General features: G+C 38.6%; 1 protein-coding gene across 1 annotated transcript in view; it reads left to right on the top strand.

Moving 5' to 3' along the window:
* The first annotated feature begins 3950 nt into the window (after positions 1-3950).
* Positions 3951-12144, top strand: part of FNTA (farnesyltransferase, CAAX box, alpha) — a 29144-nt gene continuing 20950 nt past the window's right edge. Inside the window, exons 1-2 of the mRNA XM_032413298.1 lie at positions 3951-4210; positions 6946-7031. Coding sequence (XP_032269189.1) covers positions 4011-4210; positions 6946-7031 — 286 coding nt within the window. The 5' untranslated portion in view covers positions 3951-4010. The remainder of the gene's footprint in view (positions 4211-6945; positions 7032-12144) is intronic.

Genomic DNA, 12144 nt, shown 5'->3' with positions numbered 1-12144 from the left:
ATTAATCAGTTATCATCTACTTTATCCCTCTTATCCCTCCACCCCCATTCTCCTCCTCTCTCTAGCTCAGAGGTTCCAGGTACCAGCTCCGGAAGTGCAATCAATGTCCTGAAGGTATCATCCTTTCTGATTGTAGCTGAGAGGGAAAATGATGAAGACTAAAGAGCACTGGGGGCAGTTGAAATCTCAGGCATTTAACACAACCCCTAGGCACCTAATAACTATCAAACTTCTGGGGAAATCTCTGGAAGAGTGCAATCAAATTAGTAGCATCATGTAGTTAATAATAGCTATATCAATGAAAACCTCATATCAGTAATTCCTAAAAATAAAAAATTAATTGATGATGAATTATACTCATGAAAGAGGTAAATTTTTTGATATTTAAAATATTTATCGGGGCGCCTGGGTGGCTCAGTCGTTAAGCGTCTGCCTTCGGCTCAGGTCATGATCCCAGGGCCCTGGGATCGAGCCCCACATCGGGCTCCCTGCTCTGCGGGAAGGCTGTTTCTCCTTCTCCCACTCCCCCTGCTTGTGTTCCCTCTCTCGCTGTGTCTCTCTCTGTCAAATAAATCAATAAAAATCTTAAAATAAATAAATAAATAAATATTTATCAACAAAGCTGTTAAAAATTGATGAACAATTTGCACTACAACTTCTATCACTTGGTAAGTAGTTTTATTTATACACACATTGTGATTTATTTATATTTTTAAAAGTAATATATTAAGAATCTTTTTTGATTGCTTGATTTACATATTTAACATGACCGTACTGGTTGCTAATCAGCCCTGCCTAGGCCTGTCTCCCCAGCAGTTGTGGCACCTTAATATCCTCGGAAGACCTGATGACAAAGTAGCAGTCTGCACCATGGACTGCCTACAGCAGAGATTCTCAACCTGGGCTGCATGTTAGAGTTACATGGGGGAGCTCTTAAAATACACTGCTGCCAAGGCCTCACTCTAAACCAGTGAAATTAGAATCTCTGGTGGTAGGGGAAAAGTTCCTCAAAAAATTAGACATGGAATTACCATATGATCAAGCACTTGTCCCACTTCCGGGTTTACATCCAAAAGAAGTGAATGCAGGGATTCTAACAGATATTTCATTATTCATAACAGTCAAAAGGTGGAAATTACCCAGGTGTTCATTAACGGACGGATAACAAAATGTGTTATATACATACCGATGGAATATTATTCAGCCTTTAAAAAGGCTATTCTGACACATGCTACAACATGGAGGAGCCTGGAGGACATTATGTGAAGCAAAATAAGCCAATTACAAAAGGACAAATACTGTATGATTCCACTTCTTTAGGGGTACCTAAAGTAGTCAAATTCATAGAGACAGAAAGTAGAATCTGGTTAGTAGGGGCTAAAGGAAAAGGTATTCAATGACAAATATTCAACCAAGTAAATTTTAAAAATCTAATTGGCTTTATTAATTGAGTCATGAATTGGGCAGCATCCCATCTACCAAGTAGGGGGAACTCAGTCAAGCTGTAGAAAAGGAAAGGTTTTTAAATGTAGAAAAGGAGCATTAAAGGAAGTTAGCAAAGAATCCATTATTTTAGGCATGGCTGCCCTCCTGAGGGGAACAGAGGGGCTCTTTCAGTGAATTTCTTAGTGCTGACAAGTAAATTCCATGTTGACTAGTCAAAGGTTATGTTCCTGGCTGGGGGGGGGGGGGGGGGGGGGGGGGGGGGGGGTGGGAAAAGAGGCTAAAACTTCAGTTAGGTTAGGTATTAAGTCTTGGCTTGCTGACATGGGGTTCTTAACATACGTGATTCCTTTTGGGGCCTGTGGTTTTCTTTCCCTTTTTTTTTTTTTAAAGATTTTATTTTTAAGTACACATTATGTACACCCAATGTGGGGCTCGAACTCACAACCCTGAGATCAAAAGTCGCAAGCTGTACCAACTGAGCCAGTCAGGTGCCCCTGTGGTTTTCTTTTTAACAGAGGGAATGGGGAGTTATTTAATGGGTACAGAGTTTCAGTTTGGGAAGATGAAAAATTCTGGAGATGGATGGTGGTAATGGTTGCACAACAAAGTGAATGTACTTAATGCCACTGAACAGTACACTTAAAAATTATTAAAAAGATAAATTATATGTTATGACTATATTACCACACACACACACACACACACACCTCAAATTCTTACCATGGCCTCTGGCTTTTTCTTTAACCTTATCACCTACCAATTCCTTCCCCTCATTCACAGGATTTCAGTGATATTGGCATCCTTGCTGCACAAAAACACACCAAGTATGCACTCCCTGTCTGCGCTACATGGCATGCATTTTCCTCTTTCAGGTCTTTGCTCAAACAGCCCCCAGAGGGGCACGTGGGTGGCTCAGTCGGTTAAGCGTCCTACTCTTGATTTTGGCTCAGGTCATGATCTCAGGGCTGTGAGATGGAGCCCCACATGGGGCTTCGCGTTGGGCATGGAGACTACTTAAGATTCTCTGCCTCTCTGCCCTTCACCCCCCTCCCTTTCTTAAAAAAAAGTTTGAATATGTTCATTAATAAATTAATAGAAATGGATGCATAACGTTCAAACCAGTAGAGAAGAAGGAACAGACAAAATTCGGTCAGGGCTGAAAAGGAGCACAGAAAGAAAGAAAAAGAAAACATTACACAAAAAACACAAAACAAAATGGCATGAATAAGACTGACCATATCAGCTGGAACTATATATGTGAAAGGGTTAAACCCAGTCTCAGCTCTCTCTCTCTGCCCCTCCCTGCCTCCCACCCCTGCATTCACACTCTCCGTCTCTAATAATAATAATAAAAAAAATAAAAACAAATAGCCCCCAGAAAAGCCTTCCTGACTAAGCGAAAAATAATTCTCCCTCACCCTTCTGAGTTCTCGGCTAAGACCCTTGCAATAAAAGATTAGAGAAAAACAGATTTATTAACATGTATGCCTCACATACACATGGAAGATACGCAGGAAAAAAGTAATTCACTGAGGTTGCTTAGAATTCAGGCTTAAATCCCATCTTAATAGGGAAAGGGAAGTGGGAATGTAGGCCTCTCCAGAGAATAAATTTTTAGGAAAGATGAATGGGCCCTTAGAAGAGTGGATGGGAGATAGGACAGTTTGACAATTTTTGTCAGGAATGGGGTTTATGACAATTGAGTTTCTTGCAGAGGATCTGTCTTTAGGCAGATGAAGGGAGCTCAGATAAAGCTTCTTCCTTCATTTACTGTTTTTCAAGTGCCTACACCTCAAAATTGATCAGTATACCAAAGCAGCATATTTTGGAATGGCATGTCCTGAATACCTACATATTTTAGGGTGACATATTCTGTTGCCCTTCATTACAATGTAAACTTCGTGACTACAGAGACTTTATTTTACACTGCTGTGAGCAAGCTACATAACAGGTAGTCAGTAAACAGTTGTTAAATGTATGTTTGCCTTTTCTATATCATACACACAGTATTTGTATAATTAGGATTTTAATTTCGAAAGACAAAAACCCTGTATTAAATTCTGAGGCATAAACTCATCATCCAAAAGAAAAATGTGCACAAGAAACATAAAGGCTCTTAAAAGGTTAATATGGAGCACTGGAGGCCAGTTCCCTAGACAGGGCGAGCGAGAGGAGCTGGGTCTTCAGCTGTGGGCCACTTGCCCTTATGCACTGCTTCTAAGACACTGTCCCAGAGAAGAGAGAACCACCTCCATAGCGACGGGATCTAAAAACCAACACGTTCCCAAGTATCAACTACAAGCATTCGGAGAGGCCCACACACGGGATGACGTGCGGGAAATCTGGAGTCCTTAGGGAGAGTGGCGTTCCTCATGTATGGCCAGGAGCCCACCTCACACCTCCAGGGCTGGGGCGCCGCCCGGGTCTCTCTGGTCTGCATCTCTATGGTAGGAAGCAAGAAAACCGGAAGTGGTTCGCCGCGGGGGTGTGGGGAGGGAGCGAGGGGCGGGGCCCCCAGGGGCGGGGCCGCCGCCGCCACCACCTCCGTTGCGGACCGAGGCGAGATGGCGGCCACTGAGGGGGTCGGAGAGGCTGCGCAGGGCAGCGAGTCCGGTCAGCCGGAGCCGCCACCGCCCCAGCCGCACCCTCCGCCGCCCCAGCAGCAGCAGGAAGAAGCTATGGCGGCTGAACCCGGAGAAGCGGTGGCGTCCCCTATGGACGACGGGTTCCTGAGCCTGGACTCGCCCACCTATGTCCTGTACAGGTAACGCCCACAGCAGGGCCGCGGCACTCGAGGCCCTTCCCCCGAAGGCGGGTGCTTCACCCGGCCGGCGGTTCCGGGTCGGCTCTTCTGGCCTCGGCGTGTTCGGCCGAAGTTTCCGCCGCTTCCTTGTCCGGTCCCTCGGGGTGGAGGGGGCGCGCTCGGCGGGGTCCGGGCCCGCTTGGGGCCCTAGCGCTCTTTTCGGGGTTGCTGTTCCCGGGGCCAACGCTGTCGCCGAGAGACAGAGGGGAGGCCAGACATCAGAGAGCGTAGAAGCTGGAACACACTGGACAGCACTCTTTCTTAGGCTGTTTAGGTGTGATTCAGGAATTTAAGAAATCTCCCGCTCTCTTTCATGCTCCCATAGCGCTAACCCTGATAATCTAAGTGAATACCGAAGGGTTTGAGTGCTGTTTAATAGCCTGGCAGGAAGTAAGATTTAAATATAAATAAGGTCCGGATTAGCTCGCTTTAAAAACAATGTGTAAGGGCTTCCCGTGGTTTGTTCCGTTAAAGCGGAGAGAGCTAATATAAGATCTTTAAGGACTGGGACATTTTCATTCAGCATTTTCTTTAAATATTTTAGCGCCTACCATCAGACAGGCACGAGTTTAAGCTGTAAGACCGAAAAGATATTTGTTCTTAAACTCTGTAATACATCCCTACATCACCTCGTACATAATACAAGTGGCATATAGTAGGGAGAGTTGGGTACTTTGTAACTTTCTTGCTTTTTCTCCCCAGTCCCACCCCTAGAAGTTCTTTGCTTTCTGGTAATGCCAGTTCCTTACCTCCAATTGAACTTGCAAAGACAATTGAGAAATCCTTGTATCTTATTTTTCTTTTGTCTTATTTTTTCTTATGTAGTTCTAGGTAAACCCATTCGATAGCTTATTTGCCTTCCTTGATTTTATGAATGAGTGAAAGTCACTATCCAGATTCTGTTACTGGAGTTGTTTTACACATTTAATTTGGCTGTGGTAGCCCCATAATCCTCACACCTCCTCTCTGAATTGTAAAATATTCAGCTGCTTCACTTGGCTATGTCTGATTTTTCAGTGACTAAATGACAGCCTTACCTTTCTCATGCTACTTCCCCAGGCTCTAAGTCTCACACCTCAGGTAATTGTTTCCCTTGTATTTCTTCTGATATAGTGGACACAACTTCAAGATTGTCTGGATGCCACAGAATCTTTGCTGTCAATAGCTGATCAGTATAGAGAACTAAAAGATTGGTGAAAGAAAAATAAATAAGAGTGGCTAAAACAAATTTAGCCATACTGGGCATTTTGCACCTATTGGTGCCACCGTGTTATTTTAGCATTGATAATGAGAAATCGTATTCATTGAATGCTTATTATATACATTTATTATATGCTATATTTATAACATGGTAATGTGTATTTCATATATTGATTATATACTAACAGTATATATATGTAATATACTTATTATGTGCTTACTATTGCACACATTTAACTGCTTAACATATTATCTCACTTAATCCTCCAAACAGCCTTCTAAGGTTGGTTAGTAATATCATCTCCATTTTATAAATGAAGAAACTGAGGCCCAGAGAGATTAAGTAACTTTCTCAAGGTCACACAGCTGATAAATGGTAGAGCCTACGTTCCAGCTCAGACAGTTATTAGATTTCATAACCTGCTCTCTAAAGACCACCTGGACTACCTCTCAGTATAGTAAACTAATAGTGCTTACTTTGATTTTAAAATGTCAGTTCCTAGTAAATTGTTACTCAGTTTTTTAAAATGCTAATTCCAAAAAGTCTTATTAGACCAATGAATTAAATTGATTTCTAATTTAAAACTATTGTGTACTTACTGCAAACATGTTTCTACACTTACATAAAAACTTTAAATTTGAGAACTGTTGATTTATTAACTTATTTTAATGGGCAGATTATTCAATTTATGTTACTTTAAAAGTTTAATATGTTAGGGTGCCTGTGTGGCTCAGTCGGTTAAGTGTCTGCCTTCGGCTCAGGTCATGACCCAGGGTCCTGGGATCGAGCCCCATGTTGGGCTCCCTGCTCATTGGAGAGTCTGCTTCTCTCTCCCCCCTGCCTGTGCTCTCTCTCTCTCTCTCAAATGAATAAATAAAATCTAAAAAAAAAAAAAAGGTTTAATATGTAAAGCAAAACGGCAAAACTTGGTCATGAAAAAATCCAACCATGATTACATTAAAATATTTATAAGTTACTAATATTAATGGAAGTGTGGTTGTTGCTATTTTTTTATTATTATGTTAATCACCATACATTACATCATTAGTTTTTGATGTAGTGTTCCATGATTCATTGTTTGCGTATAACACCCAGTGCTCCATGCAGAACTTGCCCTCTTTAATGCCCATCACCAGGCTAACCCATTTCCCCCACCCCCCTCTCCTCTAGAACCCTGTTTGTTTTTCACAGTCCATAGTCTCTCATGGTTCGTCTCCCCCTCCGATTCCCCCCCCTTCTTTTTCCCCTTGCTATCTTCTTCTTTTTTTTTTTTTTTTTTTTTAACATACAATGTATTATTTGTTTCAGAGGTACAGGTCTGTGATTCAACAGTCTTACACAATTCACAGCACTGACCATAGCACATACCCTCCCCAATGTCTATCACCCAGCCACCCCATCCCTCCCACCTCCCACCACTATTTTTAAAAACACCAGAGTTCTTTTTCTTCTTATGTGTTTGAATACAATCACTGAAAAAATATATGTATTTCAGGGACAGAGCAGAATGGGCTGATATAGATCCAGTGCCGCAGAATGATGGCCCCAATCCAGTGGTCCAGATCATTTATAGTGAAAAATGTAAGTTTATTTTTTATTGGGAAAAGGTCTACAAGTCAAACTTAGTAGCAGAATTGAAATTGACAATTATCTGGTTAGGTAGATGACAGATTTTTGTCTAATAAAGATCTAAATGACTTAAGCTAATACTCGTTTTTTAATAATTCATTTTCATGGTTAAAACTTTTATTTTGTCCAAAGAATGGACATATTCCAAGTATAAATAATGAATGCTACAGTATAGTATGTAATAGGTACTTGTGATTGTGCTTTTCATTTACTGTTTAATCTGCACACAAGATACAACATAAAGGAGTTACTGTTTTATGTAGAATAAACTTTGGTTGGTGAAACTTGTGCATTTTGAAATATATTTCAGCAATGAAGTGTTAGGCTCAGTTGGAATACATTAACTGATATTAAAATGAGTGGATTATTTTCTTTGACAAAGTATCATTCTTTCATAATGAATGTGAATGAAAATGCTTTGTAAATTGAAGGTCATGCAAATGTTAGTTGTTCTTCTAAGAAAGTGTACATGAATAAAATGGAATGCTAGCTTTGTATTTATATGTGTGTGTGTGTATGTGTTCTGATTTCTGTTGGTTGTGGTGGCCTCATAATCCTCAAACCTCTGTGGTGTGTGTGTATGTGTGTGTGTATGTGTGTGTGTTATGTACACATTTCAGTTAAGGCTTTGTTATCCAAGATTATTCCTTTTTTACAAAAAGCGTCTATTGTATTCTTTTGATTATGAAGTAATGCCAAGGAATGTTTGAAAAGGAAGTAGATGGTATGAAGGTTTGACTTATCAAATATAAAAATGTACTACTAAAAATAATTTGTGGAACTGGTGCAGAAATAAATAGATTAATAAGAAATCTAAAAATAGATCAGTATAGATGGGAACTTAATATGTGATAAAAAGGACATCTTATACTTGTATGAAAAGATGGATTAATGAAATCGGTTTTGTAACAGTTGTCTGTGCATTTGGATAGAAGTAAAATTACATCCTTATCTCATGTCTTATGTGAAAATAAATTACGGATGAATTAAAGTTCTAAAACACAACTGTAAATATACAAGGAACAAGAGAATAATCTCTCTTTCTTTTGGTGAAGAAGGTATTATTAGGCAAGATGTAAAATTCAGAATTAAGGAAAAGATCAGAAGATACAACTGCATTAAAATGCAAAGCTTTCACACTACGAAGAGAGATGATACAGAGAGATAATTCACTAGAAGAAATGGAAATATCTGTGAAGAGATGTTAACCTCACTAGTGATCAGAGAGGTGAAAACCACTTTCAGATTCATTACGTACATATAACAAAGATGTTGGAGAAACCGATACAATCATACATTTCTCTTGGTTAAATAATTTAAAAAAGCTTTTTTTGCAGGGTGAAAAAGATTAACATTTAAAATTCTTAATATATCATGATTAGAAACCACAAAGGAAAAAGATGGATAAATATGACCTGTCAATCAAAAACTGATAGATGAATATATCAAAATTTAAAATCTGTACAACAGAAGATATCCATGAGCAAGTTAAAAAGGAAGCAATAGTATGGGAAAAGATACACCATATGAAACAGGATTGATGTTCAGAACTTTACAAGAAATTCCTACAAAAGGTTAAGGAAACAGGCAAACATAAAAAAATAGACAAAGGGTATATGAGCTGGTAGTTTACAGAAGAGAAAATTCCATTGGCTTTTAAAGGCGGGGGGATGTCCATTATCATTAGGAATGAAAGATATACAAATAAAATGGGAATGTTATTTCCCAACCATGCATTAAATGGTAAAAATTAAAACTATTGTACGATATCAGATCTTAGGGCATATGAACAGATACGTACATTTCAGATGGTAATTTTCATGTTTAGCCATTTTGGGGTTTGGTTTAATCTAGTAAAATTGGAAAATGCTTCTATCGTATAACCTTGAAATACTGCTTCCAGTGATATATTCTGGGTGCACTCTGGCATATGACATCAGAAGACATGTACTAGGAGGTTAAGAACACACACTTCAGAGACAGACCAACTGATTTAAATTCTAACTTCACCATTTTACTAGCTCTATAACCTTGGACAAATTATTTAACCTTTACCTTTATTTCTCCTATGTAAAATGAGGATAATAGTAGTAGCTGTAGTTGACCTTTGAATAACATGAGGGTTAGGGGTGCTGACCTCCCTCCTCCCTGCTCAGTTGAAAATCCATGTATAACTTTTGACTCCTCAGAAGTTTAATTACTAATAGCCTACTGTTCCTGGAAGTCTTACGATAATATAAATAGTCAATTAACACATATTTTGTAGTTAAATGAATTATATACTGTATTCTTACAATAAACTATGCTAGAGAAAAAGAAAATGGTATTAAGAAAATCATAAGGAAGGGTGCCTGGCTGGTTCAGTCAGTAGAGCATATGACTCTTAAACTAGGGGTCATGAGTTCAAGCCCCATATGGGGGTAGAGTTTAGTTTAAAAAAAAAAGAATCGGGGCACTTGGGTGGCTCAGTTGGTTAAAGTGTCTGCCTTCAGCTCGGGTCATGATCCCAGGGTTCTGAGATTGAGTCCCGCATCAGGCTCTCTGCTCAGTAGGGAGCCTGCTTCTCCCTCTCCCTCCCTGCTCCCCCAGCTTGTTCTCTCTCTCTCAAAAAAAATTTTTTAAAAAAAGCTCTTAAAAAAATTCCTAAGAAAAATATGGTGCTATACTGTATTGAAAAAAATCTGCATATGTATGGACCTGTGCAGTTCAAACCCGTGTCATTCAAGGGCCAGTACTTTATAGAGTGAGTAAATTATATATATAAAATAATAAAACTGTCTGGCTCAGAGTAAGCACTATATGTATTAACTATTACAATTTGCAGCATTTTTTGAAAAAGCAAAATGTTGGAAGCCACTTACATATTTATGTTTTGGAAAATGGATAAATAAAACATACATTATCATACAGTTGAATACTAAGTAACCGTTAAGAGGATCTAGATCTTTTAGAACATTGGACAGACCTCAGAAACAATGTTGAGTGAAAAAAGCCAAGTACGTTTTAGAAACTTTGAGTATGACAGTGTATCAAATGTGTAATATTTAGTTAAAAGAATATTTTAATATTGAAAACTACAGAAAAAATCTAATGAATATAAAATTCTATTTATATAACCCCAGATTAATTTATGAGCCTATCAACTTGACATATAAAGCCATAAGGCTGTGTATTCTATTCCCACTTACAGAATTCTGTTCTGAAAAAAAAAATAGCATTCACATGTAAGTTATGCCATGTTCTTTATATGGAATAGTGGAAAAAGAGTGATGTAGATATGTATATGTTGGCATGGAAGAACATACCATTGAGGAGGAGAATGCCAAAATGGAAAGCAGTATGAAAAATATTATACCAATTTCATTAAAAATAAACAACAGGGGTGCCTGGCTGGCTCAGTCAGTGGAGCATGGGACTCTCCATCTCGGGATCATGAGTTCAAGCCCCATGTTGGGCATAAAGATTACTTAATAAAAATAAATAAATAAAAATTTAAAAAAATAAACAACAAAACTACACACACACACACTTAGAAAAATATCTGGTAACAACCATTACCCTTGATAAAAATCCAGTGCACTGGGGAGTGGCATTGGAGTAAGGGAAACTTCATGTACTTTTGTATTGTTTACAATGTTTGCATGGAATATATATTTCTTTTTAATTAAAAATATTTTTTGAAGTAATAAATGCTCATCTTAGAAAATTTTGAGGATGTTAAAATCAAAAGAACACTCTTACCATCAAGAAATAGCCACTGTTACCCTCAACAAAGTAGGTTTAGAGGGAACTTACCTCAGTATAATAAAGGCCATATATGAAAAATCCATAGCTAATATCATCCTCAGTGGGGAAAACTGAGAGCTTTCTTCTACAGTTAAGAACAAAACAGGGATGTCCACTCTCACCACCTTTATTCAACCTAGGACTGGAAGCCCTAGCCACAGCAATCAGACAAGAAAAAGAAATAAAGCATCCAAGTCGGCAAGGAAGAAGTAAAACTTTCACTATTTGCAAATGACGTGATACTATATATAGAAAACCTGAAAGACCACCAAAAAACTGCTAAAACTAATAAACAAGTTCAGTAAAGTTGCAGGATACAAAATCAATGTACAGAAATCTGTTGCATTTTTATACACCAGTGATGAAGCAGCAGAAAGAGAAATTAAGGTATAAATCCCATTTACAGTTGCCTCCAAAACAATAAGATACCTAGGAATACACCTAACCAAAGAGGTGAAAGACCTGTACTCTGAAAACTATAAAACACTGATGAAGGGTGCTTGGGTGGCTCAGTCAGTTAAGTGTCCAGTTAAGTTTAAAAAAAAAAAAAAACTACAATGAGATAGCACCTCACACCTGTCAGAATGGCTAAAATCAACAACACAAACAACAAGTGTTGACGAGGATGTGGAGCAAGGGGAACCCTCTGGCACTATTGGTAGGAATGCAAACTGGTGCAGCCACTCTGGAAAACAGCATAGAGGTTCCTCAAAAAGTTGAAAATAGTACTACCCTATGATCTAGCACTTGTACTACTAAGTATTTATCAAAGGAGTACAAAAATACTAATCAAAGGGATACGTGCACCCTGATGCTTATAGCAGCATTACAATAGCTAAATTACGGAAGCAGTCCAAGTGCCCATCAACTGATGAGTGGATAAAGAAGATGTGGTATATATACAATGGAATATTACTGAGCAATAAAAATAATGAAATTTGCCATTTGCAACAACTTGGATGGAGCTAGAGAGTGTAATGCTAAGTGAAATAGAGAAAGACAAACACCATGTGATTTCACTCATGTGGAATTTAAGAAACAAAACAAATGTGCAAAGGGAAAAAGACAAACCAAGAAACTGACTCTTAACTATAGAGAACAAACTGATGGTTACCAGAGGGGAGGTGAGTGGGGGGGAAGGGTGAAATAGGTGATAGGGAGTAAGAAGTGTGCTTGTGATGAGCATCAGATGATGTATGGAAGTGATGAATCACTATATTTTACACCTGAAACTAATATTAAACTGTATGTTAACTGATGAATTTAAGTAAAAACTTTT

Source organism: Phoca vitulina, unplaced genomic scaffold (assembly GCF_004348235.1).
Source record: "Phoca vitulina isolate PV1807 unplaced genomic scaffold, GSC_HSeal_1.0 scaffold15, whole genome shotgun sequence".
NCBI classification, from domain to species: domain Eukaryota; kingdom Metazoa; phylum Chordata; class Mammalia; order Carnivora; family Phocidae; genus Phoca; species Phoca vitulina.
The sequence above is the reverse complement of the archived record's forward strand: the minus strand, read 5'-3'. Positions and strand labels throughout refer to the sequence as shown.